Here is an 18868-nt window from a genome sequence, read left to right as displayed (position 1 = left end):
CCAGGTGATAATGCACCAGATGGACAGTACTAATTCAGGAAATTGAAATGATGTTAATGTTGATAAATGTAAAGCAATGCACATTAGAAAACAGAATCCCAACAATATATACAATATGATGAGGACTAATTTGGCTACAACTATTCAAGAGAGAAATATTGGAGTAATTGTGAATTTTCAGATCATCTTCTGATCGCTTTTCCGAAAGTGGGTCTCTCGAAAGTGAAAGTAGTCTGGATGCGGTTCCCTGAAAAAACTACATCCAGACTACTTTCACTTTCGAAAGACTCGCTTTTGAAAAAGCGATCGGAAGAAAATATGCAAATTCCCAGGAATTTGTATATACTCTTTCAAAATAAAATGTAGTCTAGACTTGCTCTCAGTGTGCAGCAGAATGAAAAAAGCAAATAGAATGTTAGGAGACATTAAAAAAGGATAGAGAATAAAACAGAAAATATCTTATTGCTTCTATATAAAACTATGGTTCTCTTACATCTTGAATACTGCGTACTGATGTGGTTGCCTCAGCTCAATAAAGATATTTTGGCATTGGAAAAGGGTCAGAAAAAGGCAATATAAATGATTAGGGGTTTGGAACAGATCCCATATGAAGAGAAATTTAAAAGACTTGGACTTTTCAGCTTAGAAAAAAGGAGACTGAGGGGAAATATGATAGAGTTCTATAGAATCATGACTGGTGTGGAAAAAGTGAATAAGGAAAAGTTATTTACTTATATTCACAATATAAGATCTAGGGGTCACCAAATGAAATTAACAGGCAGCAGGTTTAAAACAAACAAAAGGAAGTTTTTCTTCACTCAGCACAGTCAGCCTGTGGAACTTCTTGCCAGAGGATGCAGTGAAGGCTAGAACTTTAACAGGGTTCAAAAAAGAGCTAGGTAGATTCATAGAGGTTAGGCCCATCAATGGCTATTAGCCAGGATGGGTAGGAATGGTGTCCCTAGCCTCTGTTTTTCTGGATGTGGGCAACAGGGGAGGGATCACATGAGAATTACCTGTTGTGTTCCCTCCCTCTGGGGCATCTGTTATTGGCCAGTAGCAGCAGACAGGATATTGGGCCAGATGGACCTTTGGTCTGACCCAGAATGGCCATTCTTATGTTCTCTCAAAGGTTAATTATCATAGAATCATAGAATACTAGGACTGGAAGGGACCTCGAGAGATCATCAAGTCTAGTCCCCTGCCCTCATGGCAGGACCAAATACTGTCTAGACCATCCCTGATAGACATTTATCTAACCTACTCTTAAATATCTCCACAGATTGAGATTCCACAACCTCCCTGGGCAATTTATTCCAGTGTTTGACTACCCTGACATTAGGAACTTTTTCCTAATGTCCAACCTAAACCTCCCTTGCTGCAGTTTAAGCCCATTGCTTCTTGTTCTATCTTCAGAGGCCAAGATGAACAAGTTTTCTCCCTCCTCCTTATGACACCCTTTTAGATACCTGAAAACTGCTATCATGTCTCCTCTGTCTTCTCTTTTCTAAACTAAACAAACCCAATTCTTTCAGCCTTCATTCATAGGTCATGTTCTCTAGACCTTTACTCATTCTTGTTGCTCTTCTCTGGACCCTCTCCAATTTCTCCACATCCTTCTTGAAATGCAGTGCCCAGAACTGGACATAATACTCCAGCTGAGGCCTAACCAGTTCAGAGTAGAGCAGAAGGATCACTTCTCATGTCTTGCTCACAATACACCTGTTAATGCATCCCAGAATCAGGTTTGCTTTTTTTGCAACAGCATCACACTGCTGACTCATATTCAGCTTGTGGTCCACTATAACCCCTAGATCCCTTTCTGCTGTACTCCTTCCTAGACAGTCACTTCCCATTCTTTATGTGTGAAACTAATTGAGCAAATGGTTAGCTGTATCAATGCACTTGTAATGTGAAGTAGCCCTTCTGAGGCTGTAACAAAGTCTATAGGAGAGAGCGGCTCTACCCTCAGACACTGAGGAAAATTGCTTTCTTTTTTTGTCTTTATCTGTAATCTCATTTGCAAGAAAGAAGTGGCCCAGTCTTCCAATATATTGCTGCTATTCTTGAATTAAAAAAATTAACTCATTTTTCCCATGAATTACCATTTTTATGTTCTTCCTTGTTGCTACTTTTGTGAAGAGACCCACTCAACACGTAAGAAACACAGTTTTAGTTGCAATGGTACAGTATGGGAACCTGCTGCTTTATTCAGCTATATAACAAACAGCAGAGAAGATGTACACTAAAAAACAAAGTAAAGGGCGCGAGATTAGAGCATAGTTCCAGATTTTCTTATTCTGAGTATCCCAGTTAGAACCTTGATAATCACTTTTACTACACAATCATATATATAGTAGCCTAGTGTCTGAGAGTCTGTATCGCTGAAATGCTGGCTGTTCCCTCTGGGAGGCGCTGTTGCTGAAATGCTGGCTGTTCCCTCTGGGCGGCTCGTGTTGCATGGGGAGTGCGGGGCCCAAATGGCTGCTTGCGCCGTTTGCTCCCCCGCGGCGGCCCGGCTGAGCAGCACAGAAGTCAGCCGAGTGCTGCGGCGGGAGAAGAAAGGGAGCGGGGCAGTGACATAAATGGCCAGGGGGCGGGGTCTGGCCGTGTAAGTCACCGCCCTGCCCCCCTTCACCTTCTGCCATGGCACTTGACTGACTTCTGTGCCACTCAGCCAGGCCTCCGTGGGGGAGCAAGTGGCACAAGCGACCGTTTGGGCTCCGCGGTCCCCCGAGTGAAAGGCAGGAGGGGGAGGAGAAGAGAAAGAGAGAGGCAGGAGGCGGAGGAGAGCTGAGAGGGAGGGGGAGGCAGGAGGAGACCGACAGACAGACACACACCCCGGGGGCTCAGGAGAGAAGACCAACATGGAGGAGAGACCTGAAAATCCCGTCTTATGACGGGCTAGTTATATAATAACAATGTCCTCTGAATTAGGTGGAAAATTTACAAGTTAAATCACTGAAGCCATTAAAATATATCCTTTGTGTATAAAATATGTTTGTCATAAAACTGAGGGAAAAATCAGCATCATAAAATGGTATTTTCTTACCATCTTATTTCAATTTTTTTAGGTAACATACCGACAGTTTGCAAATTATGTTCTTGTATGCCAGTTTGTGCTGGTAAAGACAAGCTGCATTTAAACTCAATTTGTTTTTGGCACATTTCTTTACAAAATAGTTCATTTTATTTTTAAAATGTATATTTTTGCAGTCCATAGAAACTCATTTGATCCGGAAATCTAGTGGAGGTCTGACATACATTGCTGAGTGGAAGGGTGGCCTTCTTGAACATAAAATGGGACATCTGACCTGTTTTGCTGGAGGCATGTTTGCACTGGGTGCAGATGGGGCACCTAATGATAAAACAGGACATCATATTGAACTCGGCGCTGAAATTGCTCGCACGTGTCACGAATCTTATGATCGTACAAGTAAGTGGTGTATTTTGAATTTTGACAGAATAGCTGTGCTTTGATCTTTATATTTAATTCTGTCCTGGTTAAAACAGGTGCAGAAGGTATTGTATGGCGTTCTGTAAAATGAATGTAGAGTGCTTTTTGTTCCTTCATTTAAATTGTTGTTTTGCTCTGAACAATGACTCTAAAAGTGGTTCCTCCTATGTCAACAGATATGCTGTATGTGTCTGTTGCATCATGTCTGCTTTCATTAGCAACAAATATTTTTGCTTCCTCCAGTTCTGTTGAGCTCACCATAAATGAAATGGATTCTGTTAATTTGTGCGCACATAGAACTACAAATGAAGTTATAAATATAAGGACAGATTCTGCTCAGAGTTCCTCCTGTGTAACATTTATACAGTAGGGTTACCCAAAGATTGAATGTGAACGATCTTTAGGACAGATTCTGCGAAGTTGCTGAAGTGAGAAGATGAAAGAACCCAACCATAGTGAATTTGCAGAGCAAACTGGGGGAAAAATCATATGAAGTACAAATGTGCAAGTTAACTAGTTATGCTTACTGGTTCCAGTTAACCAGTGGAGGCTGGAGCAGTTCTTCTGGTATCCAGAACAATCCCTGTCCATAGCAGCCCAGGTGTGTTGCAGGCAGGAGCTGCTGTCTGTGATGAGCCCGGGTTACATCAAAGCAGCCGTGGATGTCTGGAGCAGCCCCCATCCATGAGGGGTTTGGGGTGGGGAGGAAATGCAGGCAGAGGCCACTCCAACGGTAGGGGAAGGCATTCCAGCCCAGCTAGGCTAGAGTATCCCCTCTAAATTGGTTAACCAGTTAAACTTCACGTTTAACCAGGTAACCAAATGAATGGGATTTTACATTCATAATACAGAGCCACAATAGACTTGAAATATCCCACAATGCAAGTTTTACAGTTACACTTTTGGAGCAAAAGTGCATTTAAAGCATTGATGCAGTATATTCCTTTTGCACCAGCTATTGGAATTTCCCAAATATAACAATTATAAGTAGGAGTTTGGACAGCCCGATGGCTAAAGTGTAGATGATATGGCATAGTGTCATGAACTTAATCTGAAAGTATGACTAATGTTTGTGCCTAAAAGAATATTCGTATGTTTTAATACTTATATTCACTATGAAAAAAATAGTCAAACAATTGGAAGATGTCCAGTTAAAATCCTGGATACAAAATCATCACTAATATTGTCACACATTTAATTTTTACTGTCTAGGTATGAAACTGGGACCAGAGGCTTTCAGATTTGATGGCGGCGTAGAGGCCATTGCTACAAGGCAAAATGAGAAATATTATATCTTGCGACCTGAAGTTATAGAGACTTACATGTATATGTGGAGGTTTACTCACGATCCAAAATACAGACAGTGGGGATGGGAAGCAGTAGAGGTAACACATTTTGTGGGATTGTCTGATGGGTTTTTGGTTGGTTGGTTTACTTTTACTATAACTGCTAAACAATTTCCTTTTGCTACTGTTCAAGAACAGTAAACTTTTTGTGATTTGTTTGCCTAAAATAACAGGTGATTCAGTAAAATACTCTCTGATTTAGATGAAATCAGATAATTTCGGGTTTGGCTGCACCCAGTCTTGCAGGAGTCTGCATCAGAAAAACACTTCACAGTTTTCCTTAGTTAGTTGCCTCATAAGCTAGAAATTCTACAGGTTGGTTCCAAGTGCATAGTCAGGGTTAATTGGGTCAGTAGTGTCATATGCATGACCACAAAAATGATTTTATTGGAAAATTTACATTATTCAGTTTTTAGCAGGTTGTCAGGGATATGTGTTTATTGCACTTTGATGATGTAATGTAAATAGGAATGTAAATATCCATTTAAAAAGTTAACCAATTAAATGATCTAATTGTAATGGTTTAACTGGTTAACCATGCAGCTAGGATCTGTTCTATGGCCAGCTGGTGTCCTACTGCACCACAGGCAGGATCCTGCCAGCTGTGCCTCAGGGGGCAGGAGGCTGTTCCCTCAAACCAGTCCTTCAGTTAACTGATTACCACATAAGCATGCTGGTAAGGTAACTACTTACTGGGTAACTAGTTAACCTTTTTCAATCCCAAGAATGAATAGGTTTCTATTGATCTTTTTGAAAGTAAATTTTGGCCAAGACTTCAGAAGTACCTAGAGATTGACCAGTTTTAAGAATCTCACAAACTTAAGTCTCTTTTGAAAATCTTGGCCTTAATTCATATTATTTAAGGTCAGAAGTAGCAATTAGATTATCTAGTCTTATCTCATGCATATTACAGATGACAGTGTTCCTCTGTTACTTTTGACCATAATTTAAGTTGGGCTAAAGCATCTTTTCCAGAAAAGCATCCAGTCTTCATTTGAAGACATCAAGAGAGAAAGAATCCACCACTTCTCTTGGTAGTTTGTTCCAAAAAACCCTCATTGTTTAAAGTTTGTGTCTTGTGTCTTATTTTAATTGTCTGACTTTGGTTGTCTTTGGTTCTTGTTTTATCAGCTAGATTGAAGAGCCATTTAGTACCTGATATTGTCTCCCCATAAACAATATTTATAATGTATAATGAAGTCACTTCACAAATTTTTTTTTGATAAGCCGAACTGAACTCTTTAAGTCTCTAATGCACTCTAATACATCTTCTCCAGCTCTCAAATTCATTTTGAGATTGTATTCAACATTTTTAAAATGTGTACATCCAAATCTATTCAGTTCTCCCCTGCTGTATGCAAAGGCTAAAATTGTGTCTCAGCTCCTACTCATTGTTAACCTGTTTATTCTTCCAAAGATAGCATTAATTCCTTATGGCCACAATGTCTCGCTGGAACTGCTAGTTGAGTTGTTTTCAACTATGACCCTAGATCATTTTCAGAATTGCTGCTTTCCAAGAAACAGTCCTGATTCTTGTATTATTAATTTTGTATTTGGCTATATTAAAACATGTTTTATTTGAATGGGGCCCAGTTTACCAAGCAATCCAGATCGCTCAGTATCACTGCCCAGTCTACTCATCTGTCTTTATCATTCCACCACTTTTTTTGTTTCCTACACACATTTGTTCAGTACAGGCCAAACCTCTGTAGTCCAGGACTCTCTGGTCGGGCAACATCTGCTATAATGCAAATATTTTTCAATAGAAAATTCTGCAGCATATTGAAAATTTCAAAATTGGAAAATACCATAAATTGAATTAAGTACTAATAGATAAGAGGAGATACCATAGAGATTGTGTTGTACATATTCATATGTATTTCAGTAGATCCCTCCCATTTTAAATTTATCAGAAGCTGATGCAGAATCTTCAGTCTGGCTCAGAAGAGCAGAATAATACAGGGGCCTTGCCACAGAATTCAGTTCAGGGTTGCTGTGGAGTACACAGGGCTTTCTTCGTAAAGGAAGATATTGTAGAATTGTGGAAACAGAAATGTAGGACTGGAAAGGACCTCAGTAGGTCATCTAGTCCAATCCCCTGCTCTAAGACCAAACTAAGTATTATCTAGACCAGGGCTATTCAACATGCGGCCCGCCACCTGTTTGTGACCTGCAGTGCGGTTTGGGTTTATGCATGGCTCAACACACAGCCCACAGCTGGGAGCCAAAACAAAAAAGTAGTCAATATAATGGTCTTCTGTTGATATGTGTTTTAGTAGTTAAATTCCTGAACTGTCATTGCTCATTAAAAGTGCTGTCGTATGGGTGGAAATGACATTGCATTTTTATTAGTATCAGCAGAACTGACTTCAGTGGGGCCTGTGTGTTGTGTAGTCTTCCCTTAATCTTTGTATTCATGCCTGTCAGTGTGAAATCAACTATTTGCATGTATATGCCACCACACTTACGTTACAGCCTTTGGCATGTGTTGTATTATTGTGGCCCCTGGGGCTTCCAAAGTTGAGTAGCCCCAATTTAGACCATATTTGACACGTGTTTGTCTAATCTGTTCTTAAAAACCTAACTAGCTTATTTGTTCCAGTACTTAAGTATTCTGAGTGGTAGGAACTTTTTCATAATTTTTAATGTAAATACCTTTTGCTGCAATTTAAGCCCATCACTACTTTTACTGTCCTCAGTAGGTAAGGAGAAGGTATATATGTGACAACTGATGCCATGTCTGCTCTTAGTCGTCTCTTCTCCTGACTGCACAAACCTTTTTTTTTTTTTTTTTTTTTCAGTCTTTCCTTGATGGTCATGTTTTTCTAGACTGTTAAGCATTTTCGTTGGTCTCCACTGTGTGAGACAATATCAAAAGTCCCTACTAAAGTCTTCCTCTTGATTCTAAAGTATTTATAAAGTGTTTTCTCATTGTACTTTATGGCCATAGCTAGTTTGTTCTCATTTTTTACCTTGGCCTTTCTAATTTTGTCCCCACATGCCTTTGTCGTGTTTTTTTCATATTCATCCTTAATAATTGAACCTTGTTCTAATTTTTATAGGACTCACTTTTGTTCCAGGTTGTTGTAGTTCTCCTGGTTAAATCCAGGGTTTAATAATTGAACATAATATGGTGGAATTTAATAGACTCTGCTAGAGATCTTTCTTTGAACATCTATGGGGATCATAGGGACTATCCTGTGATAGGAGTCCATTAATGAAGGGAAAGCTAGATTTAATCTAAGCTATCACTTAAAAATAAGGCACATGTTTTTAACCATGTGAGTAATAAACCATTAGAACAGTTTACTGAGCATTGAAGTGGATTGTCCATCACTGATCACTTTAAATCAAGATTGGATGTTTTTCTAAAAGATGCGCTCTAGAAATTATCTTAAGGAAGTTCTTTGGGTCTTTGTTTTATACAAGAGGTCAAATTTTGACGACTCACCCTGAAAATTCAGTTGTATAAACAAAGTTCATTTCTTCTGTATATGTTTTGTTTTTCTTCACATGCTGGTCCCTCTGTCTGTTCCATAGACGGGTATTACATGTGCATCATACACCTAAAACTGGAGAATCTTGCAAATTGTATCCATTGGTCTGTGCCAACATCAGATTCTCATGCTAAATACCCACACTATCCCCTGCTTTGAGACTAGCTCTTCTAAGGGACGTTTTCACCCCAGAAGAGGATACCGTCTTAAAGAGGAATTAAGTTGCTTCTCTGACCACAAGCTAAAGCTTCCCTTCACTGGCACCAACAGTACCACCACCCTTCTTATCAGCTGAATCCAAAATCCAGGATGAACTGCCATCTCCCAGAGAGGTTAGCCCAGACAGGCTGCAGAGGTTTTGCTGGACTCCATCTCCTGGCCAAGCAGAATTATCCTCCAAAGGATCACGGGTATCCTGCTTTGTGCCCCTGCTTCACCCTCCCCCGCCCCCTAAAACAGCTTTTGCGAGCCTTCATGCTGGCCTTATTGGGGTCCTTACGCACAACACCCTGGATTTGTGCAGTCTACCAGAGAATCACTCTCCTTCTAGGCAACAGCTGACTCTACAGGAATACAGAAGATGACTACAAGTTGGGCATGCCAGTACTGCTGCAGAGAATATTGGCAGAACTTGAGATCCCATTTAGAAGTAGTTCAGGATACACAGCATAAGCACTTGGATACCTAGCAGCCTATGAGAACCAGATGGATAGCTCTCCCATTGAATGAAACCATTATAGAACCAGCTAGAGTGACATGGCCAATATGGATAACATGTACCCATTCCCCTAACAGGGCTGAAAAACAGTCTTCTGTCAGCAAAAGGGACAGAATACTTAGTCACCCACCCTGCCCCAAAGTCAGAGGTAGTGCAAGCAGTCATGGGAAGATCCAGACAGCAACATGCTAAAATTGGACCTTTCCTTGTCTACAGGGTTTGTTTTAGGATGTTGCCTCCAGGGTCATTTCATGACAGCTTGTGTTACTAGCGACTTTGGGCAGGGTGGAACATTCTGGAGTTCAGAATCACGGAGGGCCTGTTAATAACAAATACACACAGTTCCTGGAATATAAAGACAAACTCTCCCGGGTGGAAAGGACTTGAATCTACACCCTTGTAGAGGAAGGTAGAATCATGGTTAAAACCTCATGGCAAGCTGCAGCTGGGGCACTCGATACCACATCAAACTGTATAATTGGTCACAATAGTAATGTCATGAGAGTTCTGACTTTGTCATCAGGATTCTCAACTTCACTGAGGACTTGCCTTTTAATTAAACCAATATCTTCAGTGGGAAAAGAGATGAGATTTTGCACTCACTAAAAAACTCCAGAACAGCTCTGTATTCCCTGGCCATTCATAACCCAGCCACAAAGAGGAGGTGTCATTTACATATAAGTCAAAACCCTTCTGCAGTCATTCTACTGCTGAAAACCATAAAAATCATTGCAAAAGCATTAGAGCCTGCAGAGCTTAAGATATGCAGTCCCATCCATCAGAGATGGATTAGGGGTTTGCGGAACCCTGGGCCAGAACAAGTAGGGGCTCCTCTCCGCTACCCCCCCCCCCCCCCATAGCACTCCTATCAGAGAAATGGGGTTGGGTACAGCAGATTGCCTCCACTCTGCCACCTGGCACTCCTGACAGGGAGCAGGACAAGCCTCGTGCCCCACCCCCATTCTCTGACAGGCGCACCAGGCAGGTGGAAAGAGTGGGGCAAGCCATCCCTTTCTCACCCTACTCTCCAGTAAGAGCACAGAGTGGGTGCGGGAAGAGGAGCATAGCCCCACACCATAACCCAGCTCCTCAACTGGAGCACCAGATGGACAGAGCAGATGAGTGTGGGGGTGCCCCAGCTGGCTAGTCCACCACTGTTGTGCACCATGGCAACAGCCAGCCACCCTTATCCAGTGGCTCACTTTGATGGGATGCTCAAGAGTTGCAGTCTTACAATGATGCCCATGATTATCTGTTTCCAAAGTCTGCTTTCGTGGCCACCTTGCATACTCTGCACGGACCTGGAGGACTGTAGCAATGCATAAATGAACACTAGATACCAACTTCAGCTACACTGTTAAGTTTCTTTCCCCGGCTCTTCCAAAACTCCCTTCCCTTTTCAAGGACCACTCTTACAATGAGCAACTCCAACAGAACGTGGACACTCTCCTTGTTCAGGGAAATAGAGAACAAATTTCACTTCAGTGTTAAAAGGAAGGATTTTACTCAACTACTTCATAGTTCCCAAGAATGAGAGAGTAGAAGTCCATTTTTGATCTGTCAACTACTTAACATTAATTTCCAATTTAAAAAAAAGTTATGGTTATGCTGATATCAGTAATTCCTTCCCTGTAGAATGGCACCTGGTTTGAAGCCCTCCATGTCAAAGGTACTTTCTTCCATACCAAAGAAGGTTCCTCCATTTTCTGGTAGACAAGAACATTACAGTTCAGAGTACTCCCATTGGGCTGGAAGCCATATCCCAGGACTTTGGTGCTGCCACCACTGAAAAGACCTTCACATTGAGGTGAAATGAGTACACCACCATCCTATGTTCGGGCAGCTGGTTTCTAACAAGTACATCCTATCTGGAATTCGTTGGCAACCTTGCCCTTGCTCCACCTCCTAGCATCCTTGACAACATGCCAAAACGTGGAGAAGTCTACTCTGACTCCCAAGCATCTCATAAACTTTTTAGGGGCACTCCTGGAATCAACCACAGTGAAGGCCTACCTCCCAGCAGTTAGTTTCCATACCAGGAGCAGTTTGTTGAAAAACAAATAATTGACAAACCCCAAACTGCAATCCAGATCCAACTTTTTATTTTTATTTTTGTTTTTGCTAAGCCTCATGGCCTTGTAAATTTACAGAATTCTGCTCACCAGGCTACATGTCTGTTGCCTGCAAGCCTGGCTCAGGGCAATATATATATCAGACAAACAGCACAAACACCATAGCAACAATCTTCCTCAACAGTGCTCCACTTGCCTTTTGAATAGACCTGAAGCATGTGTACTGGAGTCCCTGTTCTGCTTCCCTCACCGAATGTAACAGTCTGGCACATCCCTCCGTCAGGTTGGGGAATCCACATATGCAGTCACAAGATATGTGAACACCTCAGAAAGCCAGGGTGTAGTTCAGTCTCTTGGAACTAAGGGTACATCTACACTTGCCCCCTAGTTCGAACTAGGAAGGCAAATGAAGGCGACTGAAGTTGCTAATGAAGCGCGGGATTTAAATATCCTGCATTTGATTAGCATAGTTGCGGCCGGTCAGCATTTTGGAAATTGACTAGCCTGATTTAACTTGTTGCGTATAGATGCAGTACTCCGAGAAAAACCCCTTAACTCGAATTAACTGGTGGTACTCATTGTATGTGGACTACCTCATTTTTAAATCCTGTGCTTCATTAGCAGCTTCGGTCGCCTTCATTTGCCTCCCTAGTTTGAACTAGGGGGCAAGTGTAGATAATACCCTAAAAGCAGTTAGACTTGCTACCATTCATACAATCCCAATGTGCCTAGATAATGTCAGACAACACGATGACCTTCTTCTATAACAACAGACAAGGTGAGGCATGATCCCCCGGCCTAAGGTATCTGGTGCACATGCATACCCACATGTGAAACACAGATAGGAACCATCCATCTCCAAGAATCTCCTGTTACAGGTAAGTAACCTCCATTTTTGCTTTTTTTTCCTAAATGTATAATTATGCCAATAGATGCACTCTGTTTAAAGTCAAAATACAAGAATTTTAAATAGATTTATCTAGTCTTGCAATTTCAAATCTTTCCCAAGGACACTATGACAAAAGTGTTTTCATTTAGCTATAGCATAATTAGATTTGGCAGACTAACAGTAAAATTTGACAGAACATTAATTTTCCCAAACTTATTTTTTTCTCTCATGAATTCAGGCATTGGAACAACATTGCAGAGTAGACGGTGGCTATTCTGGAATTAGAGATGTTTATAGCAACCATCAAAGCCATGATGATGTACAGCAGAGTTTCTTCCTTTCAGAGACCCTCAAGTAAGCTAGCAAGGAGACTTACTTTATAATTATGAATCTCTACATATCTTTACAGATGAGTAGGCTTGATATTTAGGTAAAGTAAAATCTGACTGGAAGAGTATGCTGCTTTTGTTGTGTGGCAGGAAGATGGATTGCATTTTTATTAATTAAATTCTGTGACTTTTTTTGTAAACATTTTAATCTGTTAGACACTTAATACTTACTGTTAAGAAATTATATCACACATCTTTGAAAGGTTCTAGTTATGCAGCCGCTCCCTGAGTTATGACCACCTCCGCTTACGACCCTCCGCACTTATGACCAAAGTGGTCGTAAATGCAGATCCGACTTACAAACAGCGATCCACGTTTATGAACAGCATGGTCGCCATGTAACTCTATGGGATCCGAGTAGTGAAGTGTTGGTCCGTAACTTGTTCGTAATTCAGGGAGCGGCTGTACAGGCTAACATCAATACCATTGTTTTACCAGACAAACTGGTAAGATTGTCCTCTTGTATTGAATACTTTCCATGTCAACTATGGAGGAGGAAAAAAAAGGAACTCACTTTTTATAAGTTCACAAGCCTTCATAAGAGAACAAAAATAGGGGCCCTCATTCTCTCCTCTGCTTTTAATGAAATAAAGGAAATCTTGCGTCAGTTTTTTCCCCCATTTCTTTCTAGTCTTTGCAGCAATGTAATCTTGCAGTTTCTACTACAGTGTATTTCCCTAGTGGGTTTTTAATTTTGTGTCTCTAAACATGGGATTTTATAAGAGTTTAGTGTACAATCTAGTATTCTGCCTCTATGATACAAGCCTTTAAGTGAGCCATTAACGGATTTTGACCAGTCAGCATTGTTATGGACATTGCAGACAGTAAGGGAAGAAATTTTCCATTTTATTAGAAAGCTATTGGAATCAGAATCTTGCAAAACTGTTCCATTGTTTTATAATGTTTTGATGATAGTTTTATTTACTTACACGCATAACGAGACTTTAACCAGATACTTTAAATTGACACCTGTCCAACAGCTTTCAAATACTCTGGTTTCCAGTGCTTTCTAAAAGCAAAGCTGACCCTTTTGGTTCTTGACAACCCTGTGTACACTGTTCCTATCACTAGGGAAGTTCCATCTCTGGCTGTGTCTACACTGCCACTTTTTATCAGAAAAAGGTACGCAAGTTGCATTGTGTAATTTGCGTACCTTTTTCTGATAGTTTTGTCGGAAGAGGCTTTTCCAAAATTTGGCCAGTCTACACTGGGCCAAATTTCGGAAAAAACTCCTCTGGTGGAACAAGGAAGACAGGGCTTCCGAAAGAGCACATCTGCTCTTCCGCATAAAATGTTGGAAGAGCAGACGTATTCCCTGGATGCGGTGGAGTTTTCATCACGGAAAAACTCCATAGTCTAGACATAGCTTCTGCTAACAATTCTGGGAAGCCCTTTCAGTCAAACCCTAGTGTAGACACATCCAATATGGCACCCTCAGATGAAAGTGACAACTGTGCTGTGCACTGAATGACAGGAGAGAAGAAAGATAACAGGGATTTCTAAAAATTATTTTGATTATATTTTGCTATAGAACCAGGTAATTTGTAATTTGAAATAAAATCTTGAAAATCTTAAATATAGCGGTAATAATTGAGTCCGCATTTTCCGACAGTTCCCAGGCAGTGGTATTTGAGATGGTACACTTTATATCTGAATATAGTGTCTCCAATATCTCTGCATGTAGCAGGTAGTAAATTTTGTTTTTTAATGGTGATAATTATACTGCTATCAATATATTCCTATTTAGTAAACCTTTATCAAACATATTGTTCCAAGCTCTGATTTTTTTTTTTAAATATCATACCTTTAACCAAATCATGCTTTCATGAGTAAAGCAAACAGGATTTAACTGTAGTATATGCACTCCGTTTTCTTCTGATGCATGTGGTCATTTAGAAAAAAACTTGTCATGACTATATATTGCTGAAATATGTAGCAAAAGGGTGAAACTTAAATAGGACTTCCTTTTGTCTTTAAGAACCTAGACTTTATATCTTTATCGAAACAGAAGCATTTTTACATCACCTGCTATGGTCAAGCCTTGAAGCCAATTTTAATTAAATAATCTGGGTGCTTGGTGCCAAAGCATTAATAATTGTCACTGGTTGATAAATCTTGCTACCTAATATTTTCATTGATAGAAGGAGAACAATAATATTTAACTGTGAAAGTGAATTAGTTCCATCTTTCTTGTCTTTGACCTTGATATTATTTAATGGTCCTGTCATGTTACCTGCTTTCTTTTACCAGGTACTTATACTTACTGTTTTCTGAAGATGATCTTCTTCCATTTGAACATTGGATCTTCAACACTGAGGCTCACCCTCTACCAGTTCTTCACAGAGATGATGAGAAGAAGGAAGAAAAACACAAATAAAACAATATTAAATTATGATTTTGTTTCATTCCTTAGAAGTTTCTTTCCAGTTTGGGGCACATGATGCAGTTTTACGTAATTTCCTGAATTATTTTGAGTTTTAAGCCAACTGTTTTGCAGTCTGTTATGTTTGCCAGTCAATATTTATGAATGGACCTAAATTCATATCAGCAAAACTTTTAATTTTATTTTTCCAGCGGATCCGCTTTTTTAAAGAAATCTGACTTCTCTAGATTTCATTAAGCTGCAGTGTCATCTTTGCCAAATAGAATAGAGGGGTCTGCATGTTACTTGTTCCTTAATATACTTTTGATTTGACTGCAAAATTCTTTTCTCCTCTGTGAGGAGATGTCTGCTTTAAGCCGTAATATTTTGCCATGTTGCAAAAAGCCATAATGAATTAAGTATAAAGAGCTTTTTTCTTTTTCATTCTATGTTAATTTGTTTTGTCTATGTCATCTGAGACAAATCTTGTAACTGTGACAGCCTCTTCTTATGCGGGTCTATCATTCATTAGTAAAATATCTTCTGAAGTTTCTCATTACCAATGAAGTCTACGTAGGAATAGTTTCATCTCATGCAGACACTATTCTGTTTAAAACTGCAGTGTACTTATGAAATGAACCTATACATTTTTACAAATCCATTATATTAGCTGATGGACCGAGATACTGGTTTTTATTAAAATTCTCCTTTGTTGGTTTTATTTTGTTTGGAATCACTGCAAACTGAGTTGTTTTTTCTATTTTCTAGCTAGAGTTAATATCACTTCTATAATCAGTTTGGTATGAGCAAAATAAACAATTTGCAAAACTGGCATTATTGAATTATTTAAAAGGGAATCATATCTTGTTTATACGTATTTACATATTCAGTTAGCTTTTTCATTTGACTGGATGTGTGAGATAAATTAGATGTTATGAAATTCTTTCTGTAGTTGGACTGCTAATTATTCCAATCAGAGACTAAGAGATGATTTTCTAATCTATTGTGATCTTACATTTCAACAATTCCATTTGGTTTAGATTGTGACCTAAGGCATTCAGCTGTAACAAAGTAGTTTAATATAGATTATTCAAACAGGAGTTCTGAATAGTAAAAAGGAAACTGGTGTTTTTAAAAACCAGCATAATTAGTACATTTTGGAAGCACCAGAACAGTTTCCTCCAAGTATGACCAAAGTTAAATGTGTTCCTCAGCCAAGAAAATTTACTTTTAATGGAGTCACCAAAGGGAGAAATCAGGCACAATACCTTTTCTATTGAAATGTATTTTGGAATAGTTTACATAAGTAATTCCTATGGATATTAGGAATGTAACTTTTGATTTGCAGACAAGTGACTGTACGGTTTCTTTAGAATAGGATGTGACCACTGGCTTCCCAGAATGAAAGAGCACACTATTAGGTGATGTGACTGCAAAGAAGCCATCATGGTTCAGAACAGTAATTCTCATTTTCTATAAATAACTTCATATGGTGACTCGAATGACTTGTTTAGGCATTTAGGGCACTGTGGTTCCACAGCAGTAATTAGGTATAAATCTTCTTTCCCTGAAGAACAAGACCAATTTTTCCCTTAGTGCTGGAAGTGCTGCTGTATAGGGTTTTATGTTTGGTTTTTTTTTTTCTTCGGGTAAAAATTAGGGACAATGGAAACTTAATACCATTACGCCCTGTGTTTTGCAGCAGATCCATATTCCTTCCTTTGCATCTGCATAAAGCCCTTTGCAGCCACATGTGTTGTTCCACTGAATACAGAAAAGCAACCTGGGTGCTTTGTGAAGAAGGCAAAAGAGGTGGATTCACTGCTAGGCTGATCGTCCCCATTTGGGCTTTGGAGGGAGCATAAATCCTTTGTGAGGATATGCATCATTGGGCTAAGTTTGTAAGACGACCTGCTGGAGGCTATGTAACCTGGGTGTGTAGAGGGAAATTCCTGGGCTACACACACATCTACCCAGTACTCAGACTGACTACTCTTAATGTGATATACTCCAGATTTGAGCCTTCGCTATCCATATGTGTATTATTTCATTTTACAAATATTGGTGACAGGGTATCCATATTTTTAGGTACCTTTGTATTAGATAATCCTGGCTCAAGTAAAGTGCATGGTAAATCTCCCATTGATTTAAATGAGCCAGGTTTTGTACAATTTGAGGATAACTGTCATTCATTCAGAAATGCACCAATATAACAGAAGGTATTTTTAAAAGGAATACAAATCTATCTAATTTTAGAATAAAACTCATTTTTTCCTTCTCTCTGCTACAAAAAGGCAATCCAATTACTTGTACTCTGTAATCATCTTACGCTGCCTGCTGTGTAACTTGTGTGGACGCTTCTGTGGGTCTTATTTCCTTGAGTCAGATGATAAAACCAATAAAACAGTATTTTGGAGACTTATGTTTTATAAACCTGGTTTTTAACATTTTTTTTGATAGGGGTCCAATACTCCCTTAGTGAGCTTGGAATAAACTGGGGAAAATTTATTGAACATGAAAATTTCCTTTATTCCAACTAAATAAAGGTAAAGAATGCAAAATGGATGTGTAAATTGTGTCCTAAGTATTTAGATATTTAAATTTTATGTTTACTTCCTTGACATACAGAAATTTTGAAGTGTAATTTTTCTGGTATGGGCGTTATGATTTGAAAGAGCACAAAGTTGATATGGGATTCTGTTACTGACAAAGTATTCAGGTGTACACACTGCACTGTACCTTTTGTAAACTATGTAAGTAGACAAGAAGATTGTACAACATGTAGAATCTGCCAGCTGTAAAAGAAACCCTTTTTGTAAATTCAGGAATATTGATTTTTTTAAAAGAACCCCGAAACACCAAAGCGTGAAATGTTTCAGTGATCACCGTTCATTGTCAGCTTTTACCAACAGTTACCACACAGGTACAATGGTATTTCCTAGTACTTACAATGTGATTATTAATGTGTGGAAACTGCTGCTGTAAAGACCACTGCATATGTAATTAATTCATATGGAATAGAAACTGCTGAATTTTGAAAAAATGTAAACAGTGTATCAAATATCTTTGTGAAGACATTGCTTAAACTCTCATTCTGTTTCAGCATATAACTGTTCACTTAAGTTTACATGTTGTATTCTAAATGGGTAAATAATTTAAATGGCACTTAATTTAAGTTGCAGAAACAATTGTTTTGATAGTCTGTGAAATGAATACTGCATATGTTTGTTGTATGACAGTTCTACAATACCCAATGACTCTCTGTTTCTATAGTGACTTCATCCTATGTATTATCCATTTCTATGCATTAAAATGTTTTTTGATTTGTGCATATTCCATTTAGTCCTTTCCACCTTTATATAAATCTCTGAAGTAATGGGAGACACAACAGATCAAAATGCTTAATTTTTAAAAACTATATTTGTAAACATTTCTCTATGGTGAATAAAGTCTTTTAATATATTGGTTCATTTTGTTAGTTTATTCCTTATTTAACTACATGATTGAAGGTGCTGTATCTTGTAAGAATTTTAGTAAGTGTTTCAAAGGATTGCATGTAAGTGCAGAAGTAAATGCAGTCATCTGCTTCATAGGCCTGCTTGGGATGCAGTTCTGCTAAATTCTGATCAGTAGCCCTGATTACTGCAAAGTTCTGTTAATCACTTAAGATATTGTAATGAGTCAAAAAGTACTAATTGTCTGCAAAATAGGGTGTAGAATTACTATCATAATAAAAGTCTGTCGAAACCAATTCAGTCCTATTGAAGAAATATCTATTAGTAACAAAAAAAAAATATGGTTACTAACCAAAAAGCAAAATAAAAAGACACAGGAAACTGGAAGGACAGAGAACACTGGGTAGTTGGGAAGGATGTAAAAGATCATTTCTGAGAATGCACAGAGTACATATGCAGTGGGGAGCAGCTAGCTCCCATTTAAGATTACAGTAAACACTGCTTTTGAAATGACAAGGCTGTCAGATTGTGCAGTGTTATGTGATCATGTAATGAAAGGCTATCATTAGTATATGCACTAAAGGATAGAGGGACAGTTGTCATGGGAACTGCAACTATGTTTTTGTAGCTTTTGAGTGAGGGTGATTTAATATCTCAACCTTAATGTTGGGATTAACAGTTTT

General features: G+C 39.0%; 1 protein-coding gene across 1 annotated transcript in view; it reads left to right on the top strand.

The window, feature by feature from the left end:
• Nucleotides 1–18200, top strand: part of MAN1A1 (mannosidase alpha class 1A member 1) — a 186755-nt gene extending 168555 nt beyond the window's left edge. Inside the window, exons 9-12 of the mRNA XM_006123079.3 lie at nucleotides 3217–3436; nucleotides 4670–4842; nucleotides 12218–12333; nucleotides 14619–18200. Coding sequence (XP_006123141.2) covers nucleotides 3217–3436; nucleotides 4670–4842; nucleotides 12218–12333; nucleotides 14619–14745 — 636 coding nt within the window. The 3' untranslated portion in view covers nucleotides 14746–18200. The remainder of the gene's footprint in view (nucleotides 1–3216; nucleotides 3437–4669; nucleotides 4843–12217; nucleotides 12334–14618) is intronic.
• Nucleotides 18201–18868: the final 668 nt, after the last annotated feature.

Source organism: Pelodiscus sinensis, chromosome 3 (assembly GCF_049634645.1).
Source record: "Pelodiscus sinensis isolate JC-2024 chromosome 3, ASM4963464v1, whole genome shotgun sequence".
Classification (NCBI taxonomy): Eukaryota; Metazoa; Chordata; order Testudines; family Trionychidae; genus Pelodiscus; species Pelodiscus sinensis.
Note: the sequence above shows the minus strand (reverse complement) of the source record. Positions and strands in the feature narration are given on the sequence as shown.